Below are 24,097 nucleotides of genomic sequence, written 5' to 3' on the forward strand. Positions count from 1 at the left end.
GACGCGCCGCGCTTCACTTACAGGACCATGTGCCAAATAAAATCCACTGCTCGAGTCCAAGGGTAAGAGGAAAAACTTATCCCTCCTGGCAGGACCGCTCTGGAGCCGAATCTGTCAGTGGAAAACTCTCCTCACATCCGGAAACTCCTTTGTTCTGAACGTTTGAAATCTGCGAGATTTGTCATTCCAAGTTGTAGGAATAGCTGCAATATTCTCAATGTGGGAATGGGGTCTAGGGGCGGGGGACACTTTGTGGGAATGGGGTCTCAGGATGGGGGGGGGGGCTCTGTAGGAATGCGGTTGGGGGGACGCTCTGAGGGGATGGAAGACCCTCTGTGGGAATGGGGTCGGGGGGGGGGGACGCTCTGTGGGGATGGAGGACCCTCTGTGGGAATGGGGTCGGGGGGGGGGGACGCTCTGTGGGGATGGAGGACCCTCTGTGGGAATGGGGTCGGGGGGGGCCGCTGTGAGGGGATGGAGGACACTGTGGGAATGGGGTCGGGGGGACGCTGTGTGGGGATGGAGGACACTCTGTGGGAATGGGGTCGGGGGACGCTGTGAGGGGATGGAGGACCCTCTGTGGGAATGGGGTCGGGGGGGACGCTGTGAGGGGATGGAAGACCCTCTGTGGGAATGGGGTCGGGGGGGGGACGCTCTGTGGGGATGGAGGACCCTCTGTGGGAATGGGGTCGGGGGGACGCTGTGAGGGGATGGAAGACCCTTTGTGGGAATGGGGTCGGGGGGGACGCTGTGAGGGGATGGAAGACCCTCTGTGGGAATGGGGTCGGGGGGGGGGACGCTCTGTGGGGATGGAAGACCCTCTGTGGGAATGGGGTCGGGGGGGGGACGCTCTGTGGGGATGGAGGACCCTCTGTGGGAATGGGGTCGGGGGGACGCTCTGTGGGGATGGAGGACCCTCTGTGGGAATGGGGTCGGGGGGACGCTGTGAGGGGATGGAGGACCCTCTGTGGGAATGGGGTCGGGGGGACGCTGTGAGGGGATGGAGGACCCTCTGTGGGAATGGGGTCGGGGGGACGCTGTGAGGGGATGGAGGACCCTCTGTGGGAATGGGGTCGGGGGACGCTGTGAGGGGATGGAGGACCCTCTGTGGGAATGGGGTCGGGGGGGGGCGCTGTGAGGGGATGGAGGACCCTCTGTGGGAATGGGGTCGGGGGGGACGCTGTGAGGGGATGGAGGACCCTCTGTGGGAATGGGGTCGGGGGGGGACGCTCTGTGGGGGTGGAGGACCCTCTGTGGGAATGGGGTCGGGGGGACGCTGTGAGGGGATGGAGGACCCTCTGTGGGAATGGGGTCGGGGGGGACGCTGTGAGGGGATGGAGGACCCTCTGTGGGAATGGGGTCGGGGGGGCCGCTGTGAGGGGATGGAGGACACTGTGGGAATGGGGTCGGGGGGACGCTGTGAGGGGATGGAGGACCCTCTGTGGGAATGGGGTCGGGGGACGCTGTGAGGGGATGGAGGACCCTCTGTGGGAATGGGGTCGGGGGGGACGCTGTGAGGGGATGGAGGACCCTCTGTGGGAATGGGGTCGGGGGGGACGCTCTGTGGGGATGGAGGACACTCTGTGGGAATGGGGTCGGGGGGGACGCTCTGTGGGGATGGAGGACCCTCTGTGGGAATGGGGTCGGGGGGACGCTGTGAGGGGATGGAGGACCCTCTGTGGGAATGGGGTCGGGGGGGCCGCTGTGAGGGGATGGAGGACACTGTGGGAATGGGGTCGGGGGGACGCTGTGAGGGGATGGAGGACCCTCTGTGGGAATGGGGTCGGGGGACGCTGTGAGGGGATGGAGGACCCTCTGTGGGAATGGGGTCGGGGGGACGCTGTGAGGGGATGGAGGACCCTCTGTGGGAATGGGGTCGGGGGGACGCTGTGAGGGGATGGAGGACCCTCTGTGGGAATGGGGTCGGGGGGACGCTGTGAGGGGATGGAGGACCCTCTGTGGGAATGGGGTCGGGGGGACGCTGTGAGGGGATGGAGGACCCTCTGTGGGAATGGGGTCGGGGGGACGCTCTGTGGGGATGGAGGACACTCTGTGGGAATGGGGTCGGGGGGACGCTGTGAGGGGATGGAGGACACTCTGTGGGAATGGGGTCGGGGGGGACGCTGTGAGGGGATGGAGGACCCTCTGTGGGAATGGGGTCGGGGGGACGCTCTGTGGGGATGGAGGACCCTCTGTGGGAATGGGGTCGGGGGGGACGCTGTGAGGGGATGGAGGACCCTCTGTGGGAATGGGGTCGGGGGGACGCTCTGTGGGGATGGAGGACCCTCTGTGGGAATGGGGTCGGGGGGACGCTGTGAGGGGATGGAGGACCCTCTGTGGGAATGGGGTCGGGGGGACGCTGTGAGGGGATGGAGGACCCTCTGTGGGAATGGGGTCGGGGGGACGCTCTGTGGGGATGGAGGACCCTCTGTGGGAATGGGGTCGGGGGGGACGCTGTGAGGGGATGGAGGACCCTCTGTGGGAATGGGGTCGGGGGGACGCTCTGTGGGGATGGAGGACCCTCTGTGGGAATGGGGTCGGGGGGACGCTGTGAGGGGATGGAGGACCCTCTGTGGGAATGGGGTCGGGGGGACGCTGTGAGGGGATGGAGGACCCTCTGTGGGAATGGGGTCGGGGGACGCTGTGAGGGGATGGAGGACCCTCTGTGGGAATGGGGTCGGGGGGAAGCTGTGAGGGGATGGAGGACCCTCTGTGGGAATGGGGTCGGGGGGACGCTGTGAGGGGATGGAGGACCCTCTGTGGGAATGGGGTCGGGGGACGCTGTGAGGGGATGGAGGACCCTCTGTGGGAATGGGGTCGGGGGGACGCTGTGAGGGGATGGAGGACCCTCTGTGGGAATGGGGTCGGGGGGACGCTGTGAGGGGATGGAGGACACTCTGTGGGAATGGGGTCGGGGGGACGCTGTGAGGGGATGGAGGACCCTCTGTGGGAATGGGGTCGGGGGGGACGCTCTGTGGGGATGGAGGACCCTCTGTGGGAATGGGGTCGGGGGGACGCTGTGAGGGGATGGAGGACCCTCTGTGGGAATGGGGTCGGGGGGGACTGTGGGAATGGGGTCTCAAGGCGGGGGGACCTTCTGTATGTGGGAATAGGGTCTTGGGCAGGGCAGACCCTCCCTGACTCCCTCAACACCTGTTTGCCAGGGGCAATAGGATTTCCAGTGAAAAATTGACAATGGGGGCAGGGGGTGTGATCTGAGGCAAATGTTGTTGGGTAGCAATCCTTTCATTGGTGTAATTTGTCATTAGTGGTGGACTCTTAATTACAGACCCTTTAAATAAATTTAAGTGCTGTAAGTTGTGATGTCCAGTGCAAATCAGCCATTGTAAAAACCCTGCTGTAGTGGAGGCTGTGCGGCCTCCCTCGGCCTCGGCTCCGTTGCCCGTCTAGGCTTTCATACACACCAGAGACTCTTGGCATTCTTTCAAGTGCAGCAGCTGCTGAATAATCTGCTGAGTGGGTCGTTTTTATCCCAATGTCATGGCAACAGCAGCCTCTGGCGTCCCCTTTCCCTTCGGTCTGGACCCACAGGCAGGCTGATTAGAAAGCAGGACCCCCTCCCTCTTCATGGAAGACCTGGAGAAGTAATTGCTAATTTTTCTCCTGCAGTAAAGCGAGACCGCTCTTTTCAGCAAACATGATAAAGCGTGTGGTTTAGCTTCTAGATCTGTGTTCGTTGTGTTTTTTGAAGACTTCTGCTGTTCATGAGATTTTGGGCTTTTTCCTGCAAAGTGGATTTTTTTCCATTCAAATGAATAGGAAGGTTTCCAAGCATTAAAGATATTTTTGGAGAGAATCCATGCAAAAAAGAACCTTAAAGGGAACCGATCGGGATTTTCGTATATAACCTAGTACCAGTATGGCTTTGGCTTTAGGTTATATAGGAAAGTCCTGGTGACTGGTTCCCTTTAAACTGGGAAAATGGCACTCAGCCTTTAATTTTGACTTTCTTCCAATCCCAAAATGAGCAGTGTGCAGGTGTGTTCCAGTATGGAAGAGTAATTCTGATCTTCTGCAAGGACAAAGCTTCTTCTGGCAGAGGACTTTGATGACCAGTTCAGCCAACATTGTGGGGCCAGCATCAGACTGAGATCATGGACATTTGTATTAAGACTTCATGCACAGATCACACGTGCCCCTGAATGTGACGGCTCGGTGCTGTGTAGATGGCTCCAGGTCTGTGCTGCGTTCGGTGTACAGTGAGATACTTGGCTTTGCTGACTGCACAGGGTGTGGCTGGCGGAGGCTTTTTTTTTTTTCTTTAGTTCTTGTCATTGATGCTGCTGCGGAGAACAAGAGGAATACTTTGTTTTAGTACAAACGTCTGGCTCTGCAGTCATTGCAAAACCTCTTAATGTTGTGCACCCTATGGTGTGAAATGTCTGTGGTAATGTCTGTGGTCTGCTTCTTGCCTTCTATGTTCGGTGCATACAGGATACTTGGGGCTAAAGAGATAAGAGCGGAGGAAAAGGGTCTCTTCCTGGCAAACTGGCCACCTCCGTACAGAAGCGTAGTGTCATTGTAGATTAGGGTTTCTATTACTGTGGTGTGGGCACATGAGTTGGAGAGTTGGAGAGTTGGAGAGTTGGAGAGTTGGAGAGTTGGAGAGTTGGAGAGTTGGAGAGTTGGAGAGTTGGAGAGTTGGAGAGTTGGAGAGTTGGAGAGTTGGAGAGTTGGGAGAGTTGGAGAGTTGGAGAGTTGGAGAGTTGGAGAGTTGGAGAGTTGGAGAGTTGGAGAGTTGGAGAGTTGGAGAGTTGGAGAGTTGGAGAGTTGGAGAGTTGGAGAGTTGGAGAGTTGGAGAGTTGGAGAGTTGGAGAGTTGGAGAGTTGAGAGTTGGAGAGTTGGAGAGTTGGAGAGTTGGAGAGTTGGAGAGTTGGAGAGTTGGAGAGTTGGAGAGTTGGAGAGTTGGAGAGTTGGAGAGTTGGAGAGTTGAGAGTTGGAGAGTTGGAGAGTTGGAGAGTTGGAGAGTTGGAGAGTTGGAGAGTTGGAGAGTTGGAAGTTGGAGAGTTGAGAGTTGGAGAGTTGGAGAGTTGGAGAGTTGGAGAGTTGAGAGTTGGAGAGTTGGAGAGTTGGAGAGTTGGAGAGTTGGAGAGTTGGAGAGTTGGAGAGTTGGAGAGTTGGAGAGTTGGAGAGTTGGAGAGTTGGAGAGTTGGAGAGTTGGAGAGTTGGAGAGTTGGAGAGTTGGAGAGTTGGAGAGTTGGAGAGTTGGAGAGTTGGAGAGTTGGAGAGTTGGAGAGTTGGAGAGTTGGAGAGTTGGAGAGTTGGAGTCTAAATTCCGTGTCGGAATGGTCTTTGGCATATGGGAGGAAACTGGGAACCTGGACAAACACAGGGAGAACATACATACGCTTTACAAATGTTGTCCTTGGTGGGATTTGAACCCAGGACCCCAGCGCTGCAAGACCGCATTGCTAACCACTGAGCCACTATACCTCTTGACAACTGTGCTAATCACTGAGCCACCATGCTGTACATATTGGGCCACCTTGGTCGAAGATGGGTGACTAGTCACTAAAAGCTCTTGTCTAGAGGGTTAATTTTGCACCATTGGGGTTAACACCAGTGCATTTGGATGCCAAGTCTTCTGCATTCATCCATCAGAAAGCCATCAACATCTTTAACCTTCGATGCAAATATGAGCTATCAATGCAGGCTTCCTTGGTATAATCTTGCTGGAAGCTTAAATGGATCATGTTCTTAAAGGGAGTCTGTCACCAGGTTTTTTGCCGCCCCCCCCCCCCCCCCCTTTCCATCTGAGAGCAGCATGATGTAAAGACAGACCCTGATTCCATTGAAGTGTCACTTACTGAGCTATTTGCTGTTTTTTTTTTTTTTTAGAAAATCAATGTTTTCTGCTGCAGATCTAGCACTTATACAGAGCTAGTGAATATGCTGGACTACCTGCAGCACGCGAAGTAGTCCTGTAATGATCTACTGTTGATAAAAAAAAAAACCAAAAATCACTGTTTAATCAAAACTGCACTGAGTAGTCCCAGTAAGTGATACATCACTGGAATCAGGATCTCTGCCTCTACATTATGCTGCTCTCATATTAGTTGTTAAAAACTTGGTGACAGATTCCCTTTAAGAGCCCTGCAAAAAGTCATGCTAAGCCATAAATGCAACATCCTTTCATGAAGTTGTTATTTCAACAGGTTGTTTTTCCACCATTTAACAAATCTGATTGTGGCTCTCCTCTCCAGAATCTATAGGTCTACCCTATACAGCTTGTAGGCCGGTTCCTTTGTTCTCATACCATTGGCTTCGGGAGCATTTGTTGCTGGAGTCTTCGGCCCCCGTTTGGCTCCTGTGACTCCTGCGTCTGGATAAGCTCTGCTCGGCCCGCAGTCTGTAGAAATGCCAAACTTGTTCTGGAGCCCTCGGGGCTGTACACTTATTGCATCCTGAATAGAAACCTTTGTGCACAATTTTTTTTTTTTTTTTTTTTTTTTTTTTTTTTTGGTGTCCCTCTGCTCTGGGTGAGAAGAACCTGGCACTGTATTTTTGACCAGACCCAGAAAAATAAGTGGAGGATCTAATCTTAAGTCTGATTGTCAAAGACTGAACACTGAACTCTTCCAATCACCTTGAGAAAGGATCTGTGTTTTTTTTTGCACACTTGCAAAATCGGGGTGCCCCCCCCCCCCCCCCTAGAATTGAGGTTTTTGACTTGGATGGTTTGAGATTCTCACTCATTTACCAACTATGATTAATTTTGTGCAAATCCGAACCGGTTAACGGGAAGGATGCAGGAAAGGTAGCGAGGTCCCAGCGCCCGTGCCGCTCTGCACAGGATGAGGACTGCAACAAAGGTAGCCTCATAGAATGGAAATGAATCCCAGGGGGGGCCGCTACCATTTCCTTATTCTGTAGCTACTGTATGAGCCGGGTAGAGGAATACATACACAAAGGCTACCAACTTCACTACTGTGGAAGAACGCTCAACAATCCAGTTACAGAACTTGTTTTGGCCTTCACGTTAACCATAAACAAGATGAATGTTGGCCATACAGCCGGCTTTTGGATTGGTTAACAATCTAATATGTATTGGGGTGTCATGCGAAGAGGGGAGGAGGGTTAGATGTTGGACTCCGGTTTGTCTATAGGCTAGTCATGGAGGCCGCTGCCAACGACCAGACACGTGGCTGTCTTCAGCCTGGGATCAACATGTACTTAAAGCGCACCAATCACCAGGATTTTCCTATATAATTTAAAGCTACTGCTATACTGGCACTATCAGGCTGATTCTGTACATACCTTTAGTTGTGAGCTCAGATGTAAAGGTTTTGAAACACAAGCAAGTAAAGTTTGTAAAATGAGCAGATTGAGTGGCAGCAGCTGCCGATCAGCTGATAGCTGGGGTGCGTATTCAGTGTTTCCTGCCCTACTTTCTGTTCGTTCTCCTCCTATTATTAATGCTAATTCTATTATAGAATAGTTTTACTAACTGACGAAGGAGCTGTGCTGAGGTCATACCCATGTGACCAGAAGGGGCGGGGCCTCAGCATTATAGCTGATACCAGGAAGCAACATTTTTTGTTGGCTGAGGCCCCACCTCCTAGTTGTATGCATGACAGCACAGGTCCTTCTAGTCACTTAGTTAAACTATTCTATAATAGAAGGACCTGTGCTGATGTCATACCCATGTGACCAGAAAGGGAGGTGGGGCCTCAGCATTATAGCTGATACCAGGAAGCAACATTTTTGTTGGCTGAGGCCCCACCTCCTAGTTATATGCATGACAGCACAGGTCCTTCTAGTCACTTAGTAAAACTATTCTATAATAGAAGGACCTGTGCTGATGTCATACCCATGTGACCAGAAGGGGTGGGGCCTCAGCATTATAGCTGATACCAGGAAGCAACATTTTTGTTGGCTGAGGCCCCACCTCCTAGTTATATGCATGACAGCACAGGTCCTTCTAGTCACTTAGTAAAACTATTCTATAATAGAAGGACCTGTGCTGATGTCATACCCATGTGACCAGAAGGGGCGGGGCCTCAGCATTATAGCTGATACCAGGAAGCAACATTTTTGTTGGCTGAGGCCCCACCTCTTCTAGTCACATGCATATGACATCAGCACAGGTCCTTCTAGTCACTTTGTAAAATGATTCTATAATAGAATTTGCATAAACAGGCTGAGGATGGATGGGCAGGGGAGCGGGAATCACAATGCCCACCCCCAGCTATCAGCTGATCGGCACTTGCTGTCATTCAAAAAACTGCAAATTTTACAAACTTGCTTGTTTCAAAACCTCTACATCCAATCTCACAACTATAGGTATGTATAGAATCAGCATGATGGCGCCAGTATAGCACTGGCTTTAGGTTTATATAGGAAAATCCTGATTGGTGCGCTTTAAGGTACCTTGTCCAAGCTACTTGGCCAAAAGTGGCTTATTGTAAACTAGTGACTGGAAACTATAGTGACTGGTATCAATTTAGAGGTGAAGTGACCCCCCCCCCCCCCCCACCCCGAAGCTCATGTAGGCGAAAAATAATTGGTAATGAGCAGCAACTGCCTCTGTACAACCCTAGAAATTTTACTGCACAATTTTAATGTTTTTAAAGGTCAGCAGCAAGTGACTGGTAGGCAGCAATTTCCTATGGATTTGTTCAGGTCGGATGACAATTGAACTGAATTGTTGTAAATTAGAATTTATTTATTTTTTTTTTTTTTTTTTTTTTGCCACCCCGCATCTGAGAGCAACATAATGTAGACACCCCAATTCCAGTGCTATATCACTTGTCAAAACTGCAGGAAGTGGCCCCATTAGCTTGCCCTCATCATGGATTTACACTCTGCATAGGCAGAAAGTTGCCAATCAGTGTTGGTGGCAGGGTTATACAGGAGTCGTGAATATGGGGAAAACTAGATTGTGGCAGATTTGATAGGCCTTGTGTCTTAATATCTTAGCCGGAGATTATCAAAGCTACAGTAAGTAGCCCAGTAAGTGACACATCGCTACAGTCAGGGTCTCTACATTCAGGTTAGGAGGCAACTGGTGACATATTCCCTCCGTGACTTCTTAAATGGGGCTGCAGTACCAGACCCTACCTATGGACAAGGGGGGCAGTGTTGGTATGATGATATGGGTGACAGATCTGCCATCTGTATCTCCAGCCCCTTGAATTCCCCTGATTAAAGCGCTGTGCTAAGTCATACGATCCTGTAACCTCTCGAGTCCCCGCTCTCTGCATGAGCCTCTTGTTCTGTTTCTTTAGCGCCACTCCCTAATCTTGTAAGAACTTGTATGAGGAGTCCGGACGGTTCAGCAGTGACAATGTATACATGTGTCCCGGCCAGGAATGCGGCTATTTCCGCTTTATAAGCCTTCTTCTCCCCGCAGCTGTTCATCAGGCGGCCATGGCGGGCTCAGTCCATACCGGTATCTCTTTATAGGTCCGATCACTGGAGTCCATAGGAGCTTGGACCACGTGCCTTGGTTAATTAATGGCCGTTGCCTCAGTCAATTATCATAAAGGCACTAAACCTTGTAGCTGTCATGCGTGCCAGGCAGGAAATATTTTCGGGCAGGAGGCTGTTTTTATAACCCGTCCAGTCCTGCAGGAACATTCCTCCTCCATCCATCCCGTGCAATATGTCTGGCTAGGAATGTGGGGCAGATCCAAAGTGGATTTCTTCTGGAGACTAGATGTAGGGGTTAATGGCATCTTAGGTGGTCTTTCAAAAGGGGGTATATTGCTAGTGTTGTGCCATTATTTTTCCCGCCACAGCCAGACCAACAATTTCCCAGCAATGCAGGAAACTGCACCATGCTCCTATTCTAGTGAAGGGGAAGGTGTGCTGTGCCACATTCTCCAGACTGAGGGTTAAGACTCCCACTGAACACATATCCGAGCAATATGCCACCGCTTTGAGATTGCAAAAACCTAATCGTAGCAGAAAACCTACAGGAAGGGGAGACCTTTTGGGAGAAAACATGGTGTGGGGGCTGCGCCATCCACAGGTTGTAAAATAGTCACATCATCCCCATTCATTTTCATGGAGCCAAGCTGCAATATGAGAAACCACTCTGGGGAATTAACCAAGGGTTCCCTCTGATCTCATACAACACATGTAATCTTAAAGTGGCTACAAACATTTAATTAGCGCCAATGTTGACTGGATCGGATTATCTGCCGGAGGCGGGGGCTCTGCTGTATACTCCGATCAGCCATTACTGATCCAATTCTCATTGCTGTATATTCCGATCAGCCATTGCTGGGATCCAATTCTCTTGCTTTGGAGAATGTGACTTCTCCATTGTGTAAATCTGACTGCACTCGAATGACCAACATGAGAAACGAACTACCCCTTAGTCAAAAAAAATAGAATAGTACTCATCTGAGTTACCATATTTTTCAGGTAAGGCACACTACCCTCCCCCCTTTCTCGTTAGGGGTGCATGTTACAGGCCGAATGTACCCTACCGCAGGTTCACTGACCAGGCAGCTGCGGCTCAAGTGGGCAATGCTGCGGGCCCTCGGCTTGGAGGGGTGAACTGATGGCGCGAGGTAGGCACCGTTTATCTCCTGACATCAGACACAATGGACTTCAGGAAAATGGTGCCAGAGAGATCTCTACTCCTCAAGTTCTGTCTGCGCATGCGCTGCCTCCAGCACCATGTTTCCTGAAGTCCATTGACTTCAGGAAAAATGGCGCTGGAGGCAGCGCATGCGCAGACTGAGATATTGGAGAGTAGAGACCTCAATCTGTGCATGTGCCATCTCTGGCACCATTTTCCTTAAGTCCATCGCTGGGAGATCTGTGGCATCTACCTTGTCCCATCATGACACCCCCTCTTAGTGGTGGTCCATTCATGCCACTGGCTTCCTGTGACCCTCAGCATCCTATAAGCTACATTTGGCCTATAGAACAGACCATAAGACTACAAGATGGACCACCACTTTAAGGGCCATATCACACATCCGGCATTTCACCGGATTCGGCACACTCCAGTACAGTGTAATACTGTACAATGGTATCGCGGCAAGCTCCGGTCACATGAGGGCATATGACCGGAGGTTGCCGCGATGCCATTGTACTGTATTACACTGTACTGGAGTGTGCCGGATCCGGTAATCCAGCAACATGCCGGATGTGTGAGACTGCCCTAAGGGGTACTTCTCACATAGCGAGATCGCTGCTGAGTCACGGTTTTTGTGACGCACCAGTGACCTCATTAGCGATCTCGCTGTGTGTGACACTGAGCAGTGATCTGGCCCCTGCTGTGAAATTGCTGATCGTTACACAGTGCTGGTTCATTTTTTTGGTCGTTGCTCTCCCAATGTGAAGCACACATCGCTGTGTTTGACAGAAAGAGAGCAACAATCTGAATAAGCAGGCAGTCGGCGTCTGGAAGCTGCGGACGCTGGTAACCAAGGTACACATCGGGTAACTAAGTGAAGCGCTTTGCTTGGTTACCCGATTTTTACCTTGGTTACTAGCATACATCGCTCTCGGGCTGCCAGTGCTGGCTCCCTGCACACGTAGCCAGAGTACACATCGGGTAACTAAGCGAAACGCTTTGCTTAGTAACCCAATGTGTACCCTGGCTACGAGTGCAGGGAGCCAGCGCTAAGTGGTGTGTGCTGGTAACCAGGGTAAATATCAAGTAACCAAGCAAAGCATTTTGCTTAGTTACCAAATATTTACCTTGGTTACCAAGCGCAGCATCGTTTCCACGAGTCGCTGGTGGCTGGTCGCTGGTGAGATCTGCCTGATTGACAGCTCACCAGCGACCATGTAACGATGCACCAGTGATCCTGACCAGGTCATATCGTGGTTGGAATTGCTGGTACGTCTAACGTCGTTTAGTGAGACGGTACCCTTACACTACCCCCCCCCCCCCCCCCCCCCATTTTCCCCCTCTAAATTTGGAATGCAACTTATATATACTATATGTGATCGAGCCCGGACTCTTCTGATAACAGGAGAATGATTGATCCTTATTTCCACTGTGAGAAAAGCAGATGTCTGCAGTCTGAGATGTATGCTCCATCCTGCTGAGCGTGCATGTGAATGCACTGAGGCACTGGCTCGTTTGGTTGTTTGCCCATGGCGGCTGGTTTCCAGCTAGGGGAAGGTGGAACGGAGCAGATGCCATTGAGCGATTGATGGAAAGATGTAAAAAATCACTATCTCATGTAGTTGATCAATGCAGGTGTCAAAGTATGAGTTGGGGATCAGACGGGGGTAGGGGGGTGGGTGAGTGCGTTTCATGGGATCTTCAAGGCATTGTTTAATGGCCTTTTTTACGAATCCTTCTCAGATGTCCTAATAAGCTGAAGACCATGTTCTGCTGCGCCCAATGCCCTGCATCGGAGGGACGGGATAATAATTGTGCTCTTATGTTCTTGCAGATTCTTTTGTGCGGGATGGGAAAGTATGCCGTCCTCCTTCCTGAGCCGGGGAATGCTGCGGGGCATGGATGGGCACTGCCCAGTAATAACACGGAGCATCCTGGAGACTGCATGCATGTTTATAGCTTGGCACGGCGCTGCGGTGGTGATGCTCATGTGGCTGCCATGTAGCAGAACGTTGTTTTTTTTTTTTTTTCTTAAGAGGAACATATGATTTCACTCTGTTCACTAGGTTTGTTTTGGAGGCCCTTGTTGTGTAAGGAAGTGGGCTGTGACCAAGGCATTAATCTGCCCCCCAATCTCCTTCCCTGCTCCATCCCCCCAAAACTGTACAGGAGGGAGGGCTGGAGATTCCTGGCCGCCGCTTCTTGCTCGCGTTTGCCATATATGGCCAAAAAATGTTGGAAACGGCAGCGATTAGTGGAGAAGCCTGCTAGCCATGGAAGTGGCTTCACGAGGGGTGGGGATCCTGGGGCTGAGCCTCAGACCCTCTGACTCAGAATACTCATCATGTCCTCATTCCTTCAGGCTTGTCGGTGAAGCTTAACACTTGGAATTCCGGCATCTCCTTTGTATCACCAGGGTTCGAATTTGACATTCCCTCCGATTAACCCCTTAAAATGCTACCACTTTGGATCCCCTATGTTCACGTGTTGAGTATTTGCAGGAAAAACACTGATGGAACAGATGCAGCCCTGTGATCTTTGGACATGTCACCCCCAGGGTATATTGTGAACTCTCTAATCTTACCACACTTTAATGGCACTTTCACGCAGCACTTTAAGGGACCTGTCAACTGAGGCCCGATCGCCCAACCCTAACTTCTGAGATCAGTGTTTCACCAAACTTGCCTGACTGCAATCACGCTGCCAGCCTGATTCATCGTGCCCACTGTTTGTCAGCATTAATATGACAGGTTCCCTTTAAAATAACGTCTATAGCTGTGACACTAACAATCTCAGCAGAGGTGTATTCAGACTGTGCAGGTGACTTTTTTTTTTCTTGCACAAGCAATCTTGAGAAAATGATCCAAGGTTACATGTATTAATAAAAATTGCCAATTAAACAAACTTGCAATTTTCAGTGGCCAATTTTGGACCTTTCCCATAAGTTTACAGTAGTTTCCGCAAAGGCAGGATTAAAATGACAGGTAACACCTCTCTAACCACCAAGAATAATTATTTGTACCTGACCCTGCTCACTCCTTTTTAAATTGACCTTTGCACACGCTCATTAGATGCTTCAAGACATCGCTTTGTTCAATGCTGCTAATGTGCATGTGCAAATCCACAGTAACCATTAAAAATTGCAATATTTTGTAATTGAAATATGGGGCAAATGACAGACCTATTTCATGCATATATGCAATCACTGATCAAAGCTGATATATATAATATAATTTGAAAAAATAATATAATTTAAAAAAATTTATAATATAATATTTGAAATATATAATTTTGAAAAATATATATATAATTTAAGGAAAAAAATTTATAATTTTGGAAAAATAATATATAATATAAGTTGGAAAAATATATTATAATTTGGAAAAAATAGAATTTGAGAAAATATAAAATACAATTAATATATTTTTATAATTTGAGCAGTGTCTTTATTGCAGAGACTGTCCTGACTGTTTGCGCCCTATAGTGAGCTATAGAAGTCACTACAGTTGGGCTATGCTGCGGTTGCCTACATGATTGGCTGGGATGCAGTGTTTCAGACCCTTCAATTTTGGGATTAGGGGATCTCAGCACTCCAATTTGACGTGGTAAAGGGATAGGGTACCTGGCAGGTTTGTCATTAAGGGGGCTGGAAAAATTGGTGAAAAGTAGCTTCACACCTAGTTCTGTGACCTTATGGACTTGAGTGACCCTCAGCGTAAAAGGGTTGTTAATTTGGAGCCACATCAGCTACTTGGTGGCTATGTCCAGCCCTGTTTATTGGGAAATGTTAAGTCATAGTGTATTTGTATGGTAGGACGTTGCTGAGAGTTGTAGTTCTGCAGCACTGTCCTGTGGCAATCCTGAATCCAGCCTTTGACTTTCCATCTGGGATCTGATGTCATTCCATTAAACTTTGTTTTGATGGTTACATAGCAAACTGACCTGTTCCCCGAGCCTGGGAAACTTTTTTTTGAGATTAGTGTCGGGGAAAAAGAAATGTTGGAGACAGTTCCTCACTGAACAAGGAGCGTCAGGAAAACACGAAATCCAGTAGCACAGGCCTTATACGGGAAAAATCCCATAATGTGAAGTCACTCGTCAGACATCTCAGACGTTTCCTCTGTCTTCAGTTCACAGGGAACCCTTCACAGAAATCATTGCTGTAACATTTGCTGACTGCTCTGGGACGGTGGGAGTTCGGCTGCGGGAATTCCTTTTGTGCAATGTGGGATGAAATGTCATTCTACAATTATTGAATTAAGGGGAAGGGCTTCTAAACGGCCGGCGGGGCAGTGGAAGGGCTTCTAAACGGCCGGCGGGGCAGTGGAAGGGCTTCTAAACGGCCGGCGGGGCAGTGGAAGGGCTTCTAAACGGCCGGCGGGGCAGTGGAAGGGCTTCTAAACTGCATTGTAGCTTATTCTTATGGAAACCTTCAGGTGGTATCACTGGCTTGTTATACTAGTTCACCACCGATCAGACCATTTTTAATGGAGCAGCTGGAAAGCCATTGGGCCATCTTGCTTTTGCGCTCCAGTAAATGTTATATCTATCCATCTCTCTATCCCTAGCGATATGCATTCTGGTTGAGATTTTGTCCTTAATTGCTGCAAAACGTGCAATTTTCTCAAAGTGCAACAATTTTTGTATTTTCCGCTTCAGTTTAGCCTTGTGGCTGTCTAGACCAGGATTGTGGGTGGTCTGCTTGGTCTTTGAATATAACTAGTATGATTAACGGTCTTGTATTGTGGCTATTGTCTTGTGGGCGCATAGCATTCTCAAGTCGTCAGCGCCTAAGTGACCTAAAACCTTATGAATCTGTTGCCCTTCAGGGGTGAGTTCACAGGTCACGGCCACATTGAGTTTTTGCTGCAGTGTACACAAACCACAACTTGACTGCAAGATATGAGCTCTACCAAGCATTAAAAAAAATTGCATTTTTTTTTCCCCTTAAATTTTATTTAAATACACTTTTTAAAAATCCCCGAGCTCTCCTGATTCTGCCGCTCTTTTCAGTTTTGCTCTGCACAACGTCATTGTGGAGATACTCACATTTTGTTTCTTTAGGAGCGCACTGTGAAATCTCTTGCTATAGTACAACTGAGTTTTGTTCTGTCTTTTCTGGGGGTGTAAACATTCTTCTCTCCCTCCGCAGACGCTGACAATCACAACTGCTGTATCGGAGACTGATGGCTCGCTTAGCTAGCAGTCTACGATTGGCGACCACTCCTATAAAAAAAAAAGCCCTGTTGCACTGCAAGCAGAGATTTCACATTGTGCTCCAGAAGCAACAAATGTGAATATCTCTGCAATGGAACGACGCAGCATAAAATGAAAAACTGCGGCAGAATCGGGGGAGGTCAGGGATTTTCACAAGGTCGAAGTTAAATTTGAGTCTTAAACTTAAAATATACATATTTCCTAAATGGAAATTAGTCTTACTAGTTTTGGCTGCTACGACATCTTCTTCTTGTCTTCTGGTTGTTACTGTATGCTAAAGCCTCCGTGAAATCTTGTACTTTGCTGCCTGGGATCCACATTTTGGCTTATTCTCTATAACCCGGCTTGTTTAGGAGAACTTGGTAAGAATCCCAGTTGTGACTTTTTAGCAGCAGACTTTTCTAAGACATGACCTCCTCCTCTTTACCTCCTTTCCCCCCTTTTTCCCCCTTCCTTTATCGTAAATTCAGACATCCATTACTGGCTCGGATGCATGTGCTGGATGCATTAGTCGTCCTTTGTTACAGCCATGATCCGTCTTTCAATGTTGCAGGATGACTTGCAGAGGAAAGCCCCTTCCTAGCAGAGCTGGAAACAATTAGTAGGCCTTAAACGTGGATGTTGGACAACTTGCTTCCTCTCCCGCCTCCCACTCAATGCCTGGCTGGGTATCGAAAGCTCAGAGTGGGAACACATGGTTTTTCCAGGGTTATTTGTAAGCTTCTTGTTCCTGAGCTACATGTTGAGATTTTTATCACTATGTTTTAGGCGTGTTTCATGTTTCCATCCCCTTTTCGAATTGTCCTCTAACCAAAAGCCATCCATGGAGCCTACATGGCCATTCTCTTTAATGGTCACATCTAGAGCCGCCGTCTCTCCAGACTGATCCTTTAGGAACGGTCAAATGTGGTTTACGTTGAAGATCTGCCTAAATAGTGTCCTCCATGGTCTTGCCAAAGATTTATCACTCTAAGGAAACTGTCGGAGACTAAACATTGTCTGATCCAGGCATTCAGCCTTGAGGAGACTGCCACAGCTCTATAAAAATATTTGCAGTTTCAGTACACTCTGGTCTGAGGTTTTATCTTGTGAATGGAGATTTAGATATTGGATTTCAAGGTTTTTTTTTATGAAATATTAAATACTAAAACCAAAAATTACATTTCTTTGTTTGTTTTTTTTTTTAGACAGTAAAGCCATCGTTGATGGAAACCTCAAGCTCATCCTGGGTCTTATCTGGACCCTTATTCTGCATTATTCCATCTCCATGCCGATGTGGGATGAAGAGGAGGATGAAGAAACCAAAAAACAGACACCAAAACAAAGGCTTTTGGGATGGATTCAGAACAAACTGCCCCAGCTACCGGTCACAAACTTCAGCAGAGATTGGCAGAGTGGGAAAGCTCTGGGTGCCCTCGTTGACAGCTGCGCTCCTGGTAGGTGCCGTGGACTTGTTTATAGCTGTCATCAGTTATGGGACATGTAGAGTAGACGCAGATCAAACCAATGAGCCCTCTACTGATCTCTTGGTCAGAATTCCTATTCAATTGTATTCTAAGACCCCCCAGCCTGGTAAGCTACGGTGTAAATCTGTGTTCTTGAGAAATGGAGGTTCAGTTTGTTTTGGATTCAAGTCTACTCTACATCTTGTGTCTCTGCCATAAGGGGTGATTGGGGAAAACCCTATCAGTGTTGTGCACTAATTAAACAATTTTCATCTGAATCCCTGTTTCTCTCAAGTAAAATAACTTATACCCCCTCCAGTGCCATTTCAGTGGTGTCGGCACTGGCTCTCCCAGGGCTAACATGACCTATATCCCTAGGGTCAATCAGCACTGGCTTCTCTCCTCACTTAATTGACATTCGGAGGAAGCGAGAATCTACAGCCCACTTTTTGTTTTGATTTGTCTGAAGGAGGGGGAGAGAAGTCAGCCCTAACTAGCTGCAGGGATTGTGTGACAGGTCACGTGAGCCCTGGGAGAGCCAGTGCTGACAACACTGAATTGGCACTGGAGGAGGCAAGTTAACTTACTGGCGAGAAACATAGGAATTCAAAAGCTTGTCAGGTTAAAGGACAACTTCCTTAACTTTAATAATGGTCATCTTGGCCCTGTTGAGATCAAGTGGATGGTTGAAAACAGTCCCTATATTAAGCAGTTTTCAGATTAAGTAGCAAAATGGATCTTGGACCTGGACTCCAGTGATATCACTTACTGGGCTCCTCAATCAAATTCTTATCTGTAGAAGATTTACTAGCAGACTAGTAAGCCTGCTGCTGTGTAGTCCAACCATGCCCTTGTTACGACTGAGCTTTTCCACTTGCACTGGGATGAACAAACCAGGGGAGATGTTAACCACATGTTCCTGTACAGACTAGGAGTACCCTAAACCTGACCCTGATCTGTCCTTGCCTGATCGTGGTAGTTGGCACTATAAAAAACGCAATGGTGCCACCACCCAACGTCACCCAAAACACTGCAAACCCTGATCGTGTACACCCACCCTAAGAATATAGCCAGCACTGAAGGTTTGTGCATGGAGTATAAATGGCCCCTCCCAAGATGTGAAGGGGCCAACAAAATAAGCAAGTGCATACCTGAATATAAATAAGATAATGGGAAAGGAAAGAGAAGAGACTTATCTGTAATTAAACAAACACAACAGGTTGTGGTCTGATAGAAGCCGACCAGCCAAAGGTCACCAGAGTTGAGCCATGGCTGCCACCACCACTGATTGGCATCTTCTCCCTATACCTATGAGCTATATTGGTGTCATTGACCATATCTAGGTCTAGCATTAAACAGTAACTTTTCTTGGAGCGGACTTCTACCCTAGAAGTAGAACATCATGAACACTTTGTTTACATGGCTGCAAAAAAAAATTTTTTTCTTTCCATTTAGGCCTGTGCCCGGACTGGGACTCTTGGGACACCAGTAAGCCAGTGGACAATGCACGTGAAGCCATGCAGCAGGCCGATGACTGGCTAGGAATTCCACAGGTAAATTGGCCTTTTTAAAGGACTGATTGGGTTCTGATCAAATCTTGGTACGCTTCAGCACATAGACCGGGAAATTGCCCATCAGAAGCATAAAGTGTCCAGAGATGCCCAGGTGTCCTATACAAACATAGGAGGGACAACCTATATGTCCACCAAGCAGTTTTTTTTTCACATATGCTACAGTAAGTCATGTCACTTTTTTTCCCTAGTCCTCTGAACTTATCATTTGCTATTTTTTTTTTTTTTTTTTTTTTTTTTATTCTCCAGGTCATCACTCCCGAGGAAATTGTAGATCCAAATGTAGACGAGCACTCAGTCATGACCTACCTGTCTCAGTTCCCAAAAGCCAAGCTGAAGCCTGGAGCTCCACTCAGACCCAAACTCAACCCCAAGAAAGCCAGAGCATACGGGCCAGGTACATGGCTTTATTTTTATTCCAACTTTAACTATCTGTGAAGCACGTTTTGGTATAAAATCCATAACTTCATGCAGGAATTGAGCCAACTGGTAACATGGTGAAAAAGCGTGCAGAGTTCACTGTAGAGACCATCAGTGCTGGACTTGGAGAAGTCATCGTTTACGTGGAGGATCCTGCAGGTCACAGAGAAGAGGTAAGATATTAAAGGGAACCGGTCAGGAGAGTCTTGCTGTCCGAGCGACTGACTCAATGATTTGGGAATGGCGTCTGCTGGAGGTCTACCTCTTTGACTGGGTTTCTTCTCAAGTTGAGTGAGAAGCCAGAAGAAGCCACCAGCAGACTCTTCTCCCTCTGTTCTTCAATCTTTGTGATTTCAAAGTAGTGGTTTGTAATGAAGGAGGCATTCTTGTAGTCCTTTTGACCACTGTAAATATCTTGTCACGCGTTCTTTTAGACCTAAAGTGATTTGAAAAATCAAATCAAGCTGACACCTACGAGAAACCTGGGCAGATTGATTCACTATACTCTAGTCCAGTGGTTCCCAAACTCCAGTCCTCACGACCCCCAACAGGTCATGTTTTCAGGATTTCCTTAATACAGCACAGGCGATGCCTTTGGTAATGATTCAATCACGTGTTCAATAGTAAGGAAATCCTGAAAACATGACTTGTTGAGGGCCATGAGGACTGGAGTTTGGGAAACACTGGTCTAGTCCATAAGTCACTAGTTGCTGATCGGGATTCTTGGGAATCTCTTGTCTGGCATTGGCTTTTAATTAGCTGGGCTGGAGACGCTACATTGATGACGTCCCCCAGCCCAGCTAAGGAAAAGCTGTACTTAAAAATGTTAAAAGGTAAGATTTGAGTCTCCTGGCCAATGGACTAGTCATGCGATTCAATATGCCAATCTCTACCCACAGCACAGTTTAATAGATGGGGCTGACAATCATGAAACTTTCAGTCATTGAGATGGTTTATTGTCTTTTAGGCTAAAGTGACTGCAAACAATGACAAGAACAGAACCTTCTCCGTTTACTATATTCCTAAAGTGACTGGTTTACACAAGGTAAGATGGTGCTGGGACTATAGTGTCCATATTTTTGAGATTTTGTTTTTTTTCCACAATAGCAGATAATTTTTATTGCTGGTCTCTCTCAGGTTACTGTCCTTTTTGCTGGGCAGCATATTGCGAAGAGCCCATTCGAGGTGAATGTGGACAAGTCTCTTGGGGATTCTAGTAGGGTAACTGCACAAGGACCTGGTCTAGAAGCCACCGGAAACATTGCAAACAAAACCACCTACTTTGAGATCTTCACTGCAGGTAAGACTACTAGTAAAAACCCAGACTGGCGTTACTTTTTCTTTGCAACTTGTGTGTCCATTGAAGCAGCTGTAGCCTCCGCTGTGACTTGCTGCATATGGCACTGTTGAAAGCTGCTAATCCTGTGGTCTATTGCAGCCTAATCTAGGGCATCTTATTTAAACCAGCTGTCTCCTTTGAAAACCCATCCGAGCCCTCATCAGGGATGATCAAATACCTCAACTATTCGGCTTCGTGAATATTTGCCGCATAGGTTGCCACTATTCGCGAATATTCGATGTGCAATGTAAGTATGGGAAACCCAAATAACTATTTGGAACCCATAGACTTTGCACATCGAATATTCACATAGGGGCGACCTGTTCGTCGGATATTCGCGAAGCCGAATATTTTGAGGTATTCGATCATCCCTACTAATCACTTCTTGATTGAGCTGCATTGTCAAGTCGTCAGGCCATGGAATTAAGTGGCAGAACATCTTTATTTACACCACATATCACCACATATAAAAAATGGCAAGTTCGAATAAGACCAACATTAAGTAACTTTCATTGTTTATTCTAGGTGCTGGTCTTGGAGAAGTAGAAGTGACAATTCAGGACCCGAATGGAAGGAAGGATACCTCCGAACTCCTGCTGGAGGACAAGGGTAGCAGCACATACCGCTGCACCTACAAACCCACCTTGGAAGGAGTCTACACAATTTATATCACATTTGCAGGAATACAGATTCCTAAAAGCCCCTACACAGTCACAATTGGTCAAGGTGAGCCCTTCTGGAGGTCTCAGCCACGTGTTTCGCCATTATTCTAAACAGTGTCTCTGTATTGATTCCTATACTAAACACGAAGGTGAAACTTAAGAAACTAAGGGGGGGTTGTCTCAACAGAAAAGACCCTTATAATGAAAATCAGCTGATTCCTTGGGTCTCACTCCTGGTACCCTAGACAAACATTAGGGGAAGCCACGTCTAAAGGCGGCTGGGAACCTATAATATAAGGCGGGCAATATGTGAGATCAGGTCCTGGTTCTTGTGCCATACAGGTAGTCCTTATTCCCCGACAACCCCATTAATAGAATCGTACATGGTTTGCATCAAAGCCAGAAGTGTCAAGCTGGATTGAGACACAAGTGGGGTTTTTTTTGTTTGGGGGTTTTTTGTTTTGAGCCATAACGACCACTTACTGGCTACTTGATAGTCATGAGCAGAAGTTTTAGCCAATGCAAAATTTGGTGTTTGCAAAGTTGTACAGGCTGTAGAAAGTCAAAAACTAACCGGAGACCCGGCCAGTCCCAAAATTGAATGTCCGCCTAAAGATTTGTCGCTTTAGAAGACTCGAAGGATTATAAAACTCTCCCGGGAAAAATGTAATGTTAAAATGAGGGTCCTTCTTTAATAATCCTAGTGCGTCTTATAAATATCTCATCGGGGGGGAGCGGCGGTGGTGGAGGGTCACAGGAGGCAAGGTCGTCAATGCTGCGGGAGGTGGGGTGGCTCAGGGAGGGTCAATGGCTCGAGGATCGGCAATACTGCGGGCTCAAGGGTGTCTCAGGTGCCATTGATCTGCTTGCGTACTGTGGGCTCCATTAAATAACCTGCGGTTGATTAGATGAAGTTCAAGAAAATGGCTGCAGAGGTGGCGTGTGCATAGGTAGGACTCAAATTTTTATTTTTTTATTTTTGTACATCGCGTCAATCTGCACATGCGCTGCTGCTTCTGTGGCCATTTTATTGAAGTCAACCGCGGGCGATTCAATGGTGCCTGCCGCATCGCTGACCCTCCGTCCTGTGCCTCTCCGGAGCCGCTCCACTGCAGTGGCGCCCCCCCCCCCCCTCCCCTCCTCCGAGCCTTCAGTATCGCCAACCCTGCTCAATCACTGGCGCTCCGGTAAGCCATATCCGGATCATAAGACGCACCCACTTTTTACCCAAGTTTTTTTTTTTTTGGGGGGGGCACGAAAAGTGCATCTATATATGGCTTCCTCTGGAATATATTTTTCCTGTACAATTGAGTGCTTGTCACAATCTGCCATGTTTCTCTTATAAAGGACATGCAAATGTATTTTCAGCCTTGTGACCTCATACTAAACCATATTTTCGGTGGTGTAAATGTCCTTCTGTCCTGTCCACCTCCACCTCAGGGCTCATTCGGATGTCTGTGATTTCTCATACAAAGTGTTGGTTTAATCAGCTTTTCTTGGAGGAAGGGGTGGAATAAGATGGTTTATTAGTCTTCTAACTTGACCGAGACATACGACATCTGAATGAGCCCTAAGTCGTTAGCTGTTCTCTTGCTGCCGTGGTTCAATCCTCTCCTCTTGGGGGGTAGCCAAACCAGGCACCTTCCCAAATCCTGGTTACTGATGACGTCTGTCTGCTCAGATTTCTTCATTTTCTTTCCTTCTTTCCCTCATGCCTTCACCTGGGGAAGGTGGTCTGATCGCTGGATCTCTTGCTCCTGTCTCTTGCTTCGTCGTCCTCTCTGCTAGTTTGGGGGACATGAAAGATTTACGGTATATCTGCATGCTGTGTGCTACGTGTATTACATTTTTTTTTTTTTTTTTCTTTAAATTGGTTTACTTTTAGTTGTACCACATCCGCTCCGAATTTGCCACTATAATATATTGTGGTGGAGTAGGAACATATGTTTGGTGTATTTTTATTTTTTTTTTCCAATAGTTTTCTATAACGAAATGTCTGTTCCGATGTTCTAGCTTCAAATCCCAGCGCCTGTCGGGCTGTGGGCCGTGGCTTGCAGCCAAAGGGGGTGCGTGTAAAGGAGACTGCGGACTTCAAGGTCTACACCAAAGGAGCCGGAAGTGGAGAACTCAAAGTTGTAGTCAAGGGACCAAGTGAGTAAGATGTTGGGACACATGCCTGCTGTTTCCTCCTAATCTGTACGTGAAAAAAACATCTCTCCAGGGATTGTATGGAAATGAGGTTTACATCTGGCGTGATGCCCTCTACTGGCTGGTTGCTGAAATACCATGCAGCCCTTTTATCCCTTTTAGTTCTGCAGTCCTTAATGGCAGCTAGGACAATGAGCTTCTAGTAAATTGTCCTGTCAAGAATTCCTTGGTCTTAACAGCCCGTGGTATTTAGCTGTATCCCTTCACAAATTCCAAGTTTCTGAAATTGGCTCCTGCTTAAGGGTTCCCCCGAGAGGAAGCCTTCCCATTCCGCTGCTGGACTCTATGAAGTGCGGAACTTCTGATGGGAACGTTCTTATGGGAAAAGCATCTTTCAGATTAAACGTCATTAGGGATCCAATCTGACAGATTACTGAGGATAGTAACTGGTTATGGGGGGGGGGGCGGCGTTTGGTTTCTGGGGGGGGGGCGGCGTTTGGTTTCTGGGGGGGGCGGCGTTTGGTTTCTGGGGGGGGCGGCGTTTGGTTTCTGGGGGGGGGGCGGCGTTTGGTTTTGGGGGGGGGGGCGGCGTTTGGTTTTGGGGGGGGGGGCGGCGTTTGGTTTTTGGGGGGGCGGCGTTTGGTTTCTGGGGGGAGGCGGCGTTTGGTTTCTGGGGGGGGGCGGCGTTTGGTTTTGGGGGGGGTGGCGTTTGTTTTTTATTTTGAAGTGGTCGTCACCAG

General features: G+C 48.3%; 1 protein-coding gene across 4 annotated transcripts in view; it reads left to right on the forward strand.

Moving 5' to 3' along the window:
• Positions 1-24,097, forward strand: part of FLNA (filamin A) — a 139,464-nt gene that overhangs the window by 82,509 nt on the left and 32,858 nt on the right. For all 4 annotated transcript variants that reach the window (XM_075324200.1, XM_075324202.1, XM_075324201.1 and 1 more), the window contains exons 3-10: positions 16,960-17,208; positions 18,673-18,770; positions 19,038-19,185; positions 19,263-19,381; positions 20,176-20,253; positions 20,346-20,508; positions 21,073-21,273; positions 23,223-23,360. In XM_075324200.1, the coding sequence (XP_075180315.1) occupies positions 16,960-17,208; positions 18,673-18,770; positions 19,038-19,185; positions 19,263-19,381; positions 20,176-20,253; positions 20,346-20,508; positions 21,073-21,273; positions 23,223-23,360 (1,194 nt within the window). The remainder of the gene's footprint in view (positions 1-16,959; positions 17,209-18,672; positions 18,771-19,037; positions 19,186-19,262; positions 19,382-20,175; positions 20,254-20,345; positions 20,509-21,072; positions 21,274-23,222; positions 23,361-24,097) is intronic.

This window comes from Anomaloglossus baeobatrachus, chromosome 9 (assembly GCF_048569485.1).
Source record: "Anomaloglossus baeobatrachus isolate aAnoBae1 chromosome 9, aAnoBae1.hap1, whole genome shotgun sequence".
Lineage (NCBI taxonomy): Eukaryota > Metazoa > Chordata > Amphibia > Anura > Aromobatidae > Anomaloglossus > Anomaloglossus baeobatrachus.